Source organism: Filicampus tigris, chromosome 7 (genome assembly GCF_054856515.1).
Source record: "Filicampus tigris isolate MCC_2025a chromosome 7, RoL_Ftig_1.0, whole genome shotgun sequence".
Lineage (NCBI taxonomy): Eukaryota > Metazoa > Chordata > Actinopteri > Syngnathiformes > Syngnathidae > Filicampus > Filicampus tigris.
The window spans coordinates 20,413,847-20,430,716 of record NC_141223.1 but is presented as its reverse complement, the minus strand read 5'-3'; the positions used below and the strand labels follow the sequence as shown (position 1 = coordinate 20,430,716).

At 39.9% G+C, this 16,870-nt stretch overlaps 1 protein-coding gene across 2 annotated transcripts in view; it reads right to left on the bottom strand.

Annotated features, from left to right (window-relative positions):
• The window catches only part of LOC147145110 (neprilysin-like), a 64,345-nt gene that overhangs the window by 36,073 nt on the left and 11,402 nt on the right, over positions 1-16,870 (bottom strand). For both annotated transcript variants that reach the window (XM_086036371.1, XM_086036370.1), the window contains exons 2-4: positions 14,349-14,525; positions 11,842-11,877; positions 4,945-5,106 (exon numbers count right to left, since the gene is read on the bottom strand). In XM_086036371.1, the coding sequence (XP_085892497.1) occupies positions 4,945-5,106; positions 11,842-11,877; positions 14,349-14,525 (375 nt within the window). The remainder of the gene's footprint in view (positions 1-4,944; positions 5,107-11,841; positions 11,878-14,348; positions 14,526-16,870) is intronic.

Sequence of the window (16,870 nt, the reverse complement as noted above, 5' to 3'; positions counted from 1 at the left end):
TGGGTCATTCCACTCAAGACGGTGTCTGTATATTATACATGTTTATGCTAACACATACAACAATGCAGTTTTGTAAAGGTATTGTTTATTATTTTATTATTATTATTATTATTATTATTATTAACATTATTTTTATTAGTAATAGTAGTAGTAGTCGTAGTAGTAGTAGTAGTAGTAGTAGTATCACTTTTTTGCCGTCTCAGTTAAATGCATAACTGTCATTAAGATTAGTTAATGTTTGACCCGCTATCAGTTAGCTAAACACTGACGGTAACCTAGCGTACCTGCCTCTGTAGGTTTTAAAGTGACGGATGAAGTTAGATGTCGTAGTTGTTATGTTTCTTGTAATTGACATGCAAACATTGCATCTTGCCATTGCCTTTTTCCAGATTTCATGTAGAACATAATCCTAGAATCCAAATGTAATATAAGAAGCTCCCACAGTGATACTCGCTTAATTAGGTGGCCTTAGCACTCTGCGCCTCGTCAGTTGTCTGGGTTGCCAGGTTTGCGGTGTGCATGACACAAAACATAATAATAAGCTTTCTTTTGAAAACAAAAGGTACACTATATTAAAAATTCAGATTTTCATATGTGAACAGGATAACTTCAAAAATTTAAGTTGCATTTTCTCTAAGTTTTGGCCAAGCAAGTCGCAAGTCGGAAAATTGGCCACTCGAGTCTGAATCGAGTCAAGTCATGGGACTCAATTCCTCTCCTCCGCGGTACAGCAAATGATTTACATCTTAACATTCTTCATTATCATACAAGGGATGACATTAAGCTAACCACTGTTGGAAAAATATTGAAGACATATTTATACTGAGTGACAGCCGTGGAAATGAAGCTCACGACATTTCAGATGTCTGTCATTAACCACAAAGCATCACATTTAATTATGTGTGTCTTGAAATTTTAGACACCTCTGAAATTCATCCCATCATCATATGCACGATTGGGAGCTGCCAATTGCCACTTGTACTTTAATTACAACATATGGCAATAAAAATACTGCAATCTAATCTAAAGCCAAACGATCAAAAAGATGGTATTAACTAGGAAATGGTTGTGAACAGGAAATGGCCAGGTTGGACTTATTAACTGTGTTTTGGTATCCTGTTGATAAAAACAAGCGCTCAAGTGACGACATTTCAGCCAACTGGGAATGCTACTCCTAAAAACAACGCTCACCACAAAGCACCACACTTCTGAGAGATTATGTGTGTTTTGAACCATAGCCAAATTTGGGAGCAGCCAGAAATTAATCTGGTGGACTTTGAGCTTCAGTTTGAAAGAAAGTTAGTCCTTCAGACAGTTGGCTCCACACTGACTGCAAATTGACAGCAGTGACCCCGATGCCGCTCAAATGACCCTCTCACTTACGAGTATTGCACGTCATAAGGTGAGAAAGAATGTAACACCAGTCTGTTTGTATCCGCCTGCCTGCAAAAGACACACACTGATCCAAACTGTAGCGGAGCCCTCGGAGCTCATTCAGCTGATCAGCCAAACTCTCCTCCTATGGTTGGATGTGTGCACCTTCTGCCTTGTATGGTGAACTAGGACTGCAATGATGGCACAAACATCAGCTTGAAGGAAAACTTATTACGTCTTCACTTGACCTTCATCATTACAGTGATTTTTTTAGCATTTGTGACAGCTACGGAGTTTCACATCCTGAATTAATGTCCACTTTATTTACAGAACGAGTCAACTCTTCATCCCCTTTTCCCTATTTATGTTTGAACACCATCTATGACTTTGCTTGGAGGCTGAAGTTTTGAAATCAGTAGCAGACCATTTTGGAACTGGTTGTTGGATTTACACTGCTTTCCGTACATTGCAAATGGCATACACTAATCACAGTTATTTATCTATTCAGACTTTCGGGTAAAATTTCAACATGGACCCAAAGTGCACTACAACCTTTACAGATTACTTTGGACAAAAATATTTTACAAAATGTTTTAATCAGAAATGCAAATAAACTTTCCTAGATTATTTTTTGTTTGCGCTGATTCTGAATCTTTTCTCATTTTTTCTCTAGCACATCAGGTACTACTACTACTACTACTACTACTACTACTAATAATAATAATAATAATAATAATAATAATTACATAGTATTACATATTATAGTAATTATGAATTCAGGGTTAGGTTCAGCAACAGGTGGAATTTTTTTTCTGAAATGTCATCAGAGCTGTAAATTACGATGCATGGTAAAATCCATATCATGCAAGCTTTTATAAGTCAAACTTTAAAAACCAATAAATGAAAATATCTAAAGGTGGAGGGGTTATGTGTGTGTGGATTGAGGAGTGTCCCAATGATCCTGGGAGCTAAGTTGTCTGGGGCTTTATGTCTCTGGCAGGGTCACTCATGGCAAACAGCTCCTTGTTGAGAGACCAGACCAAGCACGGCTCAAAAGACCCCTATGATGATTAAAACTATTGGAAAAAAATTTCCCTTGCTCACGGGTTACCGGGGGCCTCCCTCTGGAGCCAGGTCTGCAGCATCGCATGGACCAGCTCTACACTCTTGGCAGGGTGCTCGAGGGTGAATGGGAGTTCGCACAACCAGTCTACATGTGCTTTGTGGACTTGGAGAAGGCGTTTGACCGTGTACCCCAGGAAATCTTGTGGAGGGTGCTTCAGGAGTATGGGGTATTAGCCGGCCTAGTACCGGAGGTTCGATCCCTGTATGACCGATGTCCGAGTTTGGTCTGTCCATTGCCAGCAGTGAGTCGGATTCATTTTCAGTGAGGGTTGGCTCTTCAAGCCGCAATCTCCAACTCTCACTGGAGCGGTTCACAGCCGAGTGTGATGCGGTTGAGATGAAAATCAGCACCTCCAAATCTGAGACCATGGTTCTCAGTCAGAAATGGGTGGAATGCCCTCTCCAGGTCGGGGATGAGATCCTGCCCCAAGTGGAGGAGTTCAAGTATCTGGTCTTGTTCACAAGTGAGGGGAGGATGAAGTGGGGGATCGAAAGGATTGGTGCAGCGTCTGCAGTGATGCGGACTCTGTATCGGTCCATCGTGGTGAAGACGGAGCTGAGCCAAAAGGCGACGCTCTCAATTTACCAGTCGATCTACGTTCCTACCCTCACCTATAGTCATGAGCTGTGGGCCGTGACTGAAAGAATAATCCTGGACACAAGCGGCTGAAATGAGTTTTCTCCGCAGTGTGTCCGGGCTTTCCCTTAGAGATAAGGTGAGAAGCTCTGTCATCCAGGAAGGGCTCAGAGTCAAGCTGCTGCTCCTCTGCATTGAGAGGAGCCAGATGAGGTGGCTCAGGCATCTTGTCAGGATGCCACCTGGACGCCTCCCTGCTGGTGAGGTGTTTTGGGCATGTCCTACTGGGAGGAGGCCACGAGGATGACCCAGGACACGCTCGAGAGAGTATGTCCCCCAACTGGCTTGGGAACACCTCGGGAGGAGCTGGATGATGTGGCTCGGGAGAGGGAAGTCTGGGCTTCCCCGCATAAGCTCCCCCCATGCAATCCGGCCTCTGGTAAGTGTAGGACAATGGATGGATGGATGGATCTTTTGGAAGACATTTTTTAAAATCAGCATCAAAAATACATTAAGGGACATAACCATCTCTGATTAAAATGAGCTGTTGACCAGTGTTATTTGACCTTCTCTAAACTTTCTAGATACACACGTCCAGCTGTTTAACATTGTACAACAGGGGTGGTTTATCCCTGGCAACACACCTGACTCAAATCATCAGGGTCATTATCAGGCTTTTGCAAATCTTGCTGATGATCTGATCATTTGAAACAGGTGTGTCGCCGTAGGGATGAACCTAAAACAGGCTGGATTGTGGCTCTTTAGGACCGGACTTGGCCACCCCTGTTGTAGTACTTTTTGCAAAATTTGCTTCTCTCTAACAAGGAGCTGAAAGGCATAATTCACAACACGTGTTTGCAATGTAACCTGTGAAACTGTAACACTGTGAAGATTATAGGGCATTTTAGGTTAATCCTGAAATTTCACCCAAAAGATCCCACATGGCTGTGTTTACACTGACGTTAGACATTTGACAACAGCACGTAAGTAACTCCACAAGCTTCAAAACCAGCTAGTGGCAAGATGCAAGTAATCAATAATACAAAATAATACAAATCACAAATGACACATATTATTTAGTCGGTCTAACCTGACTTTTCCCTTCATTCATTTAAATGAGGCTAATTTCCACATCATTCCACTGGTAGCCGTTGGCAGTTATTTAGCTCGTTTAGAACAGTACATATTCTTTTTCCTGGGCATGTAACAGCATTTGCAGCTTGTTGTTAGGCAAAGCTCATAGGCTTGACTAACGATGGATCATTGACTTTTTGCCTCGATTGGTGGGAACAGGAAGTAGGTTAAGGATTGTTTTTTAAATACATTAATATCCAGTTGTCCAGCCAATCCACAGTCCTTACAGCATACAGTTCATTCATTTCACAATACAATCACTGATCAATAATGTGTAAAATGAACAGAAATTCATTACTCAATTCAGCAGGATGGTGGTTAGGATGTCTGCCTCACAGGGTTTGATTCTTGGGTTGTAGGTTTTGCCCCATCCTTGCATGTTTTTTTTTAGGTACTCCAGCTTCCTCCCGCATTCCAAAAATATGCATGTTGGGTTCACTGAAAACTCCATATTGTCCATGGGTGTAAATTTTCATCATCCAAAATCAGCTATGTTGGGCTCTAGCTAACCCCTAATGAGGAAAAGCACTACAGAAAATCGATGGATGGATAATTGATAAACCAGTACTGTTTTTCTCAGTTCGCTATAACGGAGAACTGACTCCATGATTTGTATTGTGGCCTTTATGAGCGTGTGTGTGGGGGTGTGTGGGGGTGTGTGTGCGTCCGGGTGTGTGCATGTGGGGCCGTGTGCGTCTGTGTGTGTGTGTATACATCTGTGAACAGACGCTGACCTTTGAGAACGACCGTCAGTTCATCTTGCAGGATGCCGAAGGTGCTGTATCTCGAGCTGGTCTCAGGGATAATATTCTTTTTGAGCCACCCACCGCAGGCATATTGGTAGAAGTTGTCGCAAGGATCTACGCTGGCGTCCATGTTCTCAATCAGGCGAGCAGCTGCATGACAAGGAGAAAGTGTATGAATTAGTCAGTTATAAAAAATGAAAAAATAAAAAAATTAAAAAAAACACAAAGCTGGCTGGGAAAGACATACGCTCAACAGCAAAAACTGAATTATACCTGCACAATTTATTGACAGATGCCTTTCAAATGACCATAGTATAGTTTTGCTATAAAAGGAAAACAAACAACTTAATATACTCCTAACTTAAACTGCATGACTTGACACATTTTGTTTAAATTTGAAAATCGGAATTTGCGCCATTTGTTTTGTTTTTGAAAAAAGACATTACCTGTGTAGTGCGCTCAAACTTAGTAACCCACGAGTCTGCTTTAATGGGGAGTGCAGAGGCGACCTCATGGAAATGTGTCACAAAGGGAGATCCGAGTATTGTTAAATTTGGATTGACGGATTAGGTTTTGTTTGCGTGCATGGTTTGTATGTAACTCGAAGATCCATCAATCCATTATCCGAGCCGCTTATCCTCACAAGGGTTGCAGGTGGGCTGGAGCCTATACCCAGCTGACTTCGGGCAGTAGACGGGGTATACCCTGAACTGGATGCAACTCATAGATAAGAGACACAGCTACAAATATATCTTACTTCATCTGTCACAAAACCCACAAAAACGGGCAAGCTACGTTAACTTAAGTGGAGCTCCACACTAGTAGGCCTAACATTAATGAAACTTAACTTTTGTTATGTGTTCAATTGACAAGTACATACAATAATACAGTATACAAAGACTGGTTTTGAAACATTCTAAAAACACTGCAATACAAATCAAGACAGTACAAGTACAAATAGTGAGTCCAAAGTGGCTAATGTGTGAATATATGTTAGGACTGAGCAGTGAACAACATTGTCTGACTTAACTTATGGCTTGCTCAAGTAACCCTTTTAATGACTTGACTCGACTCACTTGAACTACAGTAGGGACTCAAGTACTCGACTTGAGTGGCTTGATATTTGCAACAAAATAAAAGGACTAATACATAGAAATTGAAAAAAATTAAGATGCACAACACTGTCTCACAGATTAATATGTCAATTGTACATATTGCATTAAGTTTATCTTTAATACTGTGCAGGGAAATGGTTTACAACATGCGGTTAGACAACACATGTTCATTTGAAAGTGTGCGTTAGTGCAGCTGTTTTGCAAAGCAACTCAACTCTTCTATGCTTTTCTATTAAAAAATAAAAAATAAATAAACTTATAGTTGTTTGTGTGTCTAAATGGAAACAGAAGTGTCTATTTGAGGGAGATGTTTATTAGTCATTTGTACACTTTTGCACATTTTTGGGAAAAGGCTGCTCTAAAGCAAATGTCAGGAATATTTGAACCTTTTGCTTCGTTCAAAGTTGCTACAAAATGTATCTGTATTGAAGCAATACATCTTGGGACAAAAACAAAAAAAGCAGGGGTTCCAGTGCAGTCCTGACTAGTCCAGTCATTTTATAGGTAAGGCAGTTTTTTTATATAACACATTTCATACACACGGAAAAACACGGTGTTCTTCACACAACCAAAAGGACAACACTTGAAATAATTTGCAAACAAACAACTTAAGATATTCAAATGCAAAGAGAAAAAAGTAGCTTACTAAGAATTGTAAAAAGAAAATACATTGATAACAATTAAAGACATTAACAAAAAACCTAAACAATTAAAAGCATTTAAAAGCAAAGTAAAGAAATAAAAAGTCGCTTTCTAAAACTACTGACAGGGAAATTAATTGTAAATGCTTAAATGATCTTAAGAGTCGGTCAGTCCCTCCACTCGTGGTTAGTGACGATTAGTCTGACGGACAGTGTTGTTTTCGTCAACAATGACAATGACGAAAATATTTTGTTAACGGCCCTTTTTTTTCATGACGATAACGGGACGATGACGAGCTAAACATGGCTCTTTGATGACTAAAATATGACGTGATGTACATGAGTTTTTGTTGACGAGACGAGACTGGACAAAATTGTTAGCATGTGGTCTGTCAGACGTTCAAAATGCATCACCGGAATCATACAGACTTTAGAATGTCGGTGCAAGGTTTTGATTCCTCGTTAGCCGCGCGTTAGAAGCACGTATAAAAAAATGTGTGCCCACGGCACGAAACCCCTCCTGCCGCAGAAGCTTGCGTCGCAAGTGCATGGCAGCTCCCACCCCACTGGCTGCTTGTCTCAGTCAGCCCCTCCACTGTCTTGAACTGGCATGCGTAGGTCCCGCGGCAGCAGTCGCCCTTTGCGGGATCGGTGATCCTGCCCGGTGGGCTCATGCGGTTCGATGCGGCTCCGGACCCAAAGCCAGAATCTGTCTAAGTACGTCTGATGACAACATTGAGCCAACAAGTTCAACACACAAATGCACATATCCAGCTAATATTTAGCATGTAGCATACCCAGCTGCAGCATATTCACATATATACTGTACATATACACATACTGTACATCATATGGTTCCATAGACTGCTTGGATTATATATATTTTTCTTGCTTGCTTAAAATGCACCGTTGTGTGTGTTATCCATAAATATATATGTTTAAGATGCTCAAAAATTAAGCTCTTATAAAAAATAATACAGAAAATATAAACATAAATATATTGGTTAAAAACAACGCTTTGAGTAAATCATGGTAAAAAAGAAAGTTCACAACCAGTAAAAAATGTATGAGATTACAGAACATGGAAGTTCGTGTGATTTGTCCAAAGCGGATCAGAAATTCTTTGCTATTGAGTGGAAATCTTGTATGTCCATTTTTAACTAACATTGACTAAAACTAGACTAAAACCTTTTTGAGTATTTGTCGACTAAAACTAGACTAAAACTATCACAAATAGGAATGGCTAAAATGTGACTAAAACCAATAAACATTTTTGCCCAAAAGATTAAGACTAAGACTTAATCTAAAATGCCGGCCAAAAACAACACTGCTGACGAAAATCCGGACGAAACTTCCATCATTCGTCAGTCCGTCATTTTTAAAAGATGTCCCGTCAAACTGGTGATGGACCGATGGGCCAATCCGTCAATCTGATGGAATGCCTACCTCTGCGAACAACCAATCACACTCACAATCACACCTAGGGACAATTTAGAGTGTTCCATTAGCCTATCATGCATGTTTTGTGAATGTGGGAGGAAACCAAAGTACTGGGAGAAAACCCACACAGGCACGGGAAGAACATGCAAATTGCACACAAGAATGCCAGATTGAATTCTAATGCAACATCCTGGAGTTTTAATTTTTACTTTACCCACATCAAATATCACTTCCACCAAATTATCATGAATCTAATGAGTCTATGGTGTCCCGCTTCAATTATTAAATCTTTTCTAAACCAGATGAATGTGGATTACCCCAAAATGTGCACTTAGTGAGGGGTAAACATTCACCTATCATCATGAGGCACTTGAATGTTTTTGAAGAGCTCGTGCTAAATAAACACCATTCAGCATGGTAAACACGCTTGATTAGTTTTTTCGTCTGGAACCAGTCAAGCAAGCTTTTGCCTCTTTTTCTTTGTTTATACTACAGGGGCGGAGCCACAGGGGGGCCTGGGTGTGCACAGGCCCACCCAGATTGACAAACTGCCCACCCAGTGAGATTCATGAAAAAAATATATACTTTGAAATTATTATTATTATTATTGAAATTATTAGTAAATTATTAAATAATTTTTTAATTTGTGTTTTGTGTTTTTTTTTTTTATTTAACATTAAGATTGGCATAATTGTGGTTGTCTAAGGAAGTTCTGAACTTCATATTATTCAGTTTGTCATTTTAATTGAATATACGACGTGTCGGGACAGAAGGATTGTGCTCAGTGAGAGAAATATTCAGGCCCATCCTGATTTTACCAGTCCCACCCATTAGCCACGTTCTGGTTCCGCCCCTGTTATACTAAAAAATAAAAACGAGCAGGATGTTGGCAGGAGTCTTGTGCGGGCAAGACTGAAAGGAGACAAGAGGAAGCAGAGACCCTCCTCATTATCAAACCCACTGCCTGATATTTGTCTTCAGGGTTAAACCAGAAGATTTGTTGATGTGGACCACTGGCCTTTCCTTTACCGCCTGGCATACAAACAATGCTTCACGCTCTGCCGGTACAGTGAATAACGTACATATACACAAGTCCCCTTGAAAACAAGCAAGACGTTTTTGCCTGTCAGGACCAATACACTAATAAAACACACACACATGGTGAACATCTTTTTGTTCTTGGCTTCTTTGGATGTGGATTTTTTGCTTTTAGCAGGGAGATCCATCCATCCATTAAACATTACAGAAGTATATATATATATATATATATATATATATATATATATATATATATATATATATATATATATATATATATATATATATATATATGTACATGGAAGTTCATTTGTTCAAAAATAAATATATATGTATATATTAGGGCTGTCAATAGATTTAAGAAATTTAGCGATTAATCTATTATGATCTGTAAATAATTGATCTAATTAATCTATCTTTTAATCTCACTTAAAAATTGCTGAGAAAAGACCCAAAGCCCCCTTTGTCTGTATGCGTGTATCTGTATTTATGGTGCAAATCTTTTTTTCAATTACCCAGTCATTTGCCACCTTGAGGAACTGTTTTTTCGCATTTACCAGCCAAGTCCCTGGTTTCTGTTTTCACGGCGATCAGTGAAAAATCACTCACCATCAATAAAGTGTCCAGTCACCCCCAAATAATCGTTACGAGTTGAGGTCTACTAATCTGCGGTTATAGCAAATTTGTCCGAAGTCCCCCACCCAAAACATCAAGCTTGCTTTACTTTTCACCGTCATACATCTGGCTGATTTTAGTCATCACAGCTGTCCTGCACAGTGGTTTGTATGATGGGTCATTGTACATTGCTTGAAACACCTCAATGAATCCCTTGTCTTCAACTAGGTTGATCAGCCTGCAATTCATTACTATTCACTTGGCAAGAACATTCGTCAGCCCGTCGGTCACAGACTTGCTCATACGCCGGCTGTTCTCGAATTTAGTTTAGCAAAGAGCTTTGCAATGGCTCGCTACATTCACATCTTCATTGCAATCATTAGCTGTGGCTTTAGTTGTGGCTGGCTACTTTGCATTTATATGGTAGGCTTGAACTGCTTCTTTGGTAAGCAAAGTCCTTACAAAGAAGACACATCACTCTGCCTTTATCAATAGTGCTTTCAAGGCGTTTTTGAAATTTACCATTCTGCAGACCAACAACTCTCACATGCTCCTCCATTTTCACGTCTTATCTCTGCTCCTGATCTTGTGCTGCCACCTATAAAAGGAGCCTATCACGTTATGCCAAACACAATGACGGCGAATCAGTGTCCACTTTAGGGTGTGACATTGACCATTGTTTTTTACACCCTCCAACAACTCAAGCACAAGCCCCATCCATAAAAATGGATATCATCATCATAGAGAAACAGTAAAGTTTGAGATCAAAAATTAGAATATGCGATTTAAGAAATTAATGCTTTAAATCTGACAGTAATTAATTAATTGATATATATATATATATATATATATATATATATATATATATATATATATATATATATATATATATATATATACTGCACTTTAAAGTATGACCAAAATATAGTACAGTAAAAAAACATGGTCCAAATACAAATAATAATAATAAAAAAATACTGTAAATACGGTAACACCAATGCAGTAGAGTACTGTACTTAACTACATTAAACTGTACTGTATTTTAGTATAAAGAAGCCTTTCGAAAGTAGAGGGCAGCTTTAAATCTCAGAAATGTGAATAAGTTGGTATGTCTCAGCAACTGAAAATGAGTAGAGAAGAGGGCTGTCTTGGTTTGTGTGAATAAAATCAGTTAATCTAGCACACGACATGCTGAACAGAACAGAGCACTCACCCGTCATATGATCCAATCACATTCGTGTGCACTTCAGGATCCACTCGGAAAACATAAACTCTATTATATAAATATTACAGGGGCCACATATAAATGTGTACATTACACACACACACTTTGTTTGCACACATTTGAAATATTTCTGTCACTGTTCTGAGGCCCTTTTGCGTTTTTGTTTTTGTAGTGAATAAAAATACTGTAGACTACAGAAAAAATGTTAATAATTTTTCTTCAAAAATTTAAATTTTCATCTCTTGTGGATTTCTTGTTATAATAAAAATATACATTACATATGAACAGTAGGTTGAATGTATAATACCGTCTTGTGTCTTTTATCTTTCCAACAACAAACCCGTATTGTGGTCCTGAAATTTGTAACGCATTACCAATCTCAGTAAATGTAATAATATTACCCCCCAAAAATTAGAGTAACTCCATTATATTACTTCGTTACTGCCTAATTTTTTTTTTTTTCATGTATCCACACACGCACAAACACACACACACACACACACACACACAGCTGGGAATTTTGCTAAAATTTCCTGGTCCGTTTATCGCCTTCCGCCTGCTGCTGGGGTACCCTTCCGCCGTCAGTCTATCTGCGTTTTTGTCCGGGCGGAACACATAGTAATCGCCTAAACTTTGACCAACATATATATATGTATATATATATACATATATATATATATATATATATATATATATATTTTTTTTTTTTTTATTTCAGATGAAAAGAAATCTGAGACAAATCCGCTATGCGTTTTTGCTCATCATATATGATATTGTGGAGTGGAATGAGACAGAAAGACAAACAGCTTACCGGACCGAGTGCAGTCAGCTGTGGTGCAGATTTCGACTACAGGGAAACACAGAACAAATTATGGTGAATATTTGCTGTGATCAGGTAAAAATATGAATTGACATCCCCTTGCGACCACACAAATTGTGAGTTCACACACTGTCATGACCTGGAAACATGTGCACGCTCAACAAGACAGCTCCTGTGCAAAGATTATGTGCAGTATTTGGATCCAGATTTTGAAATACACGAAATTAAACATTTCAACCCTTGGCAATAACTGGACTCTTTTTGAAAATGAATTGCTACTATTTTATAACTCTCTCATCAAATCTATTTTAAAAAATGTAAATGTAGGTATTCTTTATCTATTATTGTGGATTTTCTTTTGCATTTATTCAATTTCTCTTTCTAATTTAATTTTTTTTAAATGCTACAAAGAAAATATGTTTTTTATTTCCCTGTAAAAAAAATATTGGGAAAAAAGATTCAAACTTAAAATGATTCATCATCATTATTATGTATTATGGTTTTTGCATGTATATACATATATGTGAATATTAGTGCGTGCATTTTTTTACATTTGAAATTACCAGTGCAGCTGTCCCATTGGCTTTCTTTTCAGTCACTGCTGACGACCACATTTCTATTTTCATTTGGACAGTATAGATCACGGTCGGCAACCTTTCACACTCAAAGAGCAATTTCGACCCGGTTTCCATGGAAAAGATAGCATTGGGAGCCACAAACACTTATTGCCATTAACCTCCAGAAAAAAAAAAATGTCAGCTTTGAGTTCCCAGGCACCGCTTTGTTCAAGTTGTATAATACTATATTGCACACTCATGTGCACATATTACTATCAACAAAATACATTCAACCTGTAATTTGACGCTTGAATTGAGTAAGAGAGTATAAAAACCAAGCCGGCGACGTCAGAGTACTTCAAAGTCTGCACTCATCGTGCCCCCAGCCTTTGAAACATCAAACCAGCAAACACACCTGCCCAATACAATGCAATACAGATCAACGCTATGGTATTGAGTTTGTGCGACTTGTCTCCCTTCTCGTGCCCTTTGCATAAAAAGGAATCTCGTGAAAGAAAAAAAAAAAGGAAAAAATAAATCTTCATTTTGGCTCCAACGCCTTCACAAAATGCCTTCTTTCAGGTTTAACACCATGAGTGATGCAGTAAATAAAACAACAATGATCCAACTAACCACGTCTAAGGTGCATATTAAAATGAAACGGAGACTTACCTCACGACACAGGTGATTGGGTCTTTTTGCAACGAAGCATCTCATCGATCCATATTAAACAAGCCAACATAATCAAAGACCCTTAATATTTTCACTTGTAATTGTAAAAAAAGGTGCATTCAGCAGACGGAGAACACGTCATTGTGAAATTGTGCTTCATTTGCTATTTTCATTGCTTTAAATTGGCTAGAATTGCATACAAATTACAGATGAAGTAGGGACGGGCCATTAGAATCGATTTATGTTAAAAAATGAATTTGACCATATTGGTACTTCTGAGATTTTCGGTCGACAGTGACTATATAATTTTATTTGAATATTTCAGGGTCCCAATAATATTACAATTTACAACTACAATCAAACGAAAAAAACAATTAAAATACTTTTTTCAGATATTGTGCAGTTTTAGTGTCACTGGGCTTTCTGAGACGGCCGGCTGCCTGCTGACACATCGTCAAGGGCTGTCAAACGTTTCTGAAGAAGGTGAATGCTAATCACGGAAATTGCACAAGGTCTGAAGAAAGAAGCTAAAAACTTGACTTACTACAAAGACATGATACAAGTATTTGAGACAAATAACATACTGTAACGAATTGGGTTATCTGTGTTGTGAAGACGTTTGTGTTTTGCTAAATTGGTTGCCAGCCAATCACAGGGCACACAGAGACATGCAAACATCCTCACTCACAATCACACCTAGGGGCAATTTTAGTGTGTTCAATCAACCTACCATGCATGTTTTTTGGGGGGGAATGTGGCAGGAAACCGCGCAAGCACGGGGAGAACATGCAAACTCCACACAGGGAGGCCGGAGCCGGGATCGAACCCACGACCTCTGAACTGTGAGGCGGACGTGCTAACCAGTCGCCCACCGTGCTGACGTATCTTGATACCATTGTTATTAAAAAAAAAAAAAAAGTGGCGAATAGGGCTAGACTGACACAAAGCACTTTCTGTTGATGTGCTGAGATAAGGAAATGCCATGAAGACATAGTAATTCAAAGTCAAGTCCAACATAATTAGACTTTTGCACAGGGAATTCCTGCGTTCTGCGCCAGTGCTAAAACTTTTGTTCTGTGTTTTAATAGTAACCCCTACTCGGCAGACCGTGTCGCTGCTCTTAAGCACGCTCCTTCAAGCATTATGTAAAGTTAAGGTCCATGCACACAATGTTTGGGGAAATGCTCTAAACCACCACCCATTGTGTTTTCTAATGTGAGCCTAGTAGAGGGTGTTGGAGGGTGAGGGGCGGATGGAGGGGACACTCACCAGGTTGCTGAGTGGCAAAGAGGATGACGAGGGCCACAACGATGATGAAAAGCAAGGAAACAACTGCGATGAGGGCAACCTCTAGGGAGGTCCAACGGGGTTTTTTGGCCGACTTGGGCGTGTTGTTGTCGGTCATGGTCAGTACTTCGCCTTCTGTTGCTAGCTGTAGGGAATCACCTGAAGAGCACATACACATACCATTAACTAACTTGGACAAATGAAAGGTTGGATAGACAGACAGACAGACCGAATCGGTGGCCGATCACCCACCCACTGAATGACCAACCAACCCATTGACCTACCCACCAACCCAACAACCAATGCAATGACCCCAGCGACCGACAGACCCAGCACCTGACCGACCTACTGAACCACGCAACGCCGACCGATGCACCGACTGACCAAGCCACCAATGCACCACCTGACTGAGCCTCCGACCGACCAACCCAGCAACCAACTGACTCAGCACTCAACGGACCAACCCAATCCAAACCAAACAACCCAGCGAACGATCTGACCAAACAACCCAGTGACGATGTGGGAATAATTATTCATATTATAATTACAATCATTTGATAATCATACATTTGCTGCTCATGATGCTTTCATAAACTAATCGCAAGGAGGTCAGGAGAAGTCAAGCTAACATTTGCTAATATGAAGGTGATGGCTGAAATTTCCTGCCACATTGTTGATTTCTCTACTCACGTCTTACCACACATATAATGAGTAATTTTCCACCGACATGCAGACACATAGACAGACAAGTACAAGATGTTTCAACTGCTCTTTTGCTCACCCCATCCTTTAGAGTTGGAACGCCCATGTATGTAGGGATGTGAGAATAAAAAGAAGGGAGATGGAGAGACTTTTTTAGAACGTCTGTAAGAATTGTACTGTACAGTTCTTCTCCGTTCTCCTTGCAAGCAGAAAATTCAAAGAGAGTGTCTTCATCTCCTTATTTTGTGTGGTTTTCATAAATGTCTATCTGATGAACCTGACAGACGAACAAACACAGAAACCACCAACCCAAGGGCTGACTGACAAACTGACCAACCCACGACCACCCGACCCAGCAACTGACCATCACAGCTACTGACCATCACAGCACCTGACCGACCTAACAAACCACCCACCGACCCGGTAAACAACCAAGCACTAACTGACCAACACAGCACTTGACCGACCAACCGACCCAGTGATCGAACCTCCTCCCCAACAACAAACCCACCCACTGTCTGACTGACCAACCCACCAAGAGACAGATACAGACCGACGACCTTCCAACCAACTGACCCACCTATCGTCACCTTTTTCTTTCTCACAGTTTTAAGCAAAACGTTCTATAGATTAATGGATTGGTCATTCCTATTCTCATATTGTTCAATCAGTGTGTTAATCAGAACCCGAATTACTTGCTGCACTTTGAAGCACATGATATTTTAATTAAAAACTGATTTAGTTCGTATGTTAGTAGATTCCTTCTGACTTTGCGAGCTTTGCGAGATTTATTTGTCTGACCGACTATATGTACTAGGGTACATTTGAAATGGGGACATTTCATTTGAAGAAAGGGAAGTATGTAAGATGATTTATTTTTATATGGATGTTCATATTTGTATGGATCTATTTGATTTCTCATTTGGGGGAACTATTGTAATGCAATTGTATTGGCAATGGTGATGAGGCAAATGTGTAGCTACGGGTTGACATGTTACGCAGGGCTGGCGAGAAGAGAGAAATGAGGCGGCCAAATAAAGTCTGTTGTGGAGCTATTCCCTCTCCGTGTGCTGGTCTTTCCCCACGACCTTCGATTGAAGAGTCACTATCGCCAGGAAATCGAGTGTTTCACAAGCTAGCTAGCTAGCTAGATACATATCTATTGCTAGATAGATAGACAAACATTTTGACAACCAAGCATTTTCTCCTCATTTGGGTATAGACTACTAAATTGTCAGTGTGTATCCTTCTGAACAGGCCTTGAAAAAAAATATTTAAAATTTATCACAGTTCATCTTCCTGGCCAGAAAGAACCAAGAAAGTGGTGGGAAAACAACAGATAGATCTGTAGACGGTTTCCTCCTGCCGCTCACTAAATAGCTTTGTTTTCCTCTCTGGGGCCAAAGTGAGAACTTTGCAAAGTTCATGGAACAAGCAAGAAAGTATCTCTGAAGGCAATTAATCTGTAATCCCCCAGCACGCACTCACGCAATCGCTGCTCTCACACACACAGGCCTCAGAGCCATGGTGTTTTTCTCTTTCTCTCACATACTTTTTATTAAACTGGTGTCATGAGGAGACTGTGCACACGGTGGGTCTTTACATGTGTTGGCTGAGATGAGAGCACCACACAACCAGAGGACAAAGCCTCCTGGCTTCCTTTGAATGAATAGAAAGACACAGCCACATACACATGCACACACACTTTGAACAGGTCCAGAAACCTTTGGGTTGGGGTCTGCAAATATGAGTACATTTAAATAGAGCCCTATAGGTTAGTACTAGCAACTACAATGGAAATA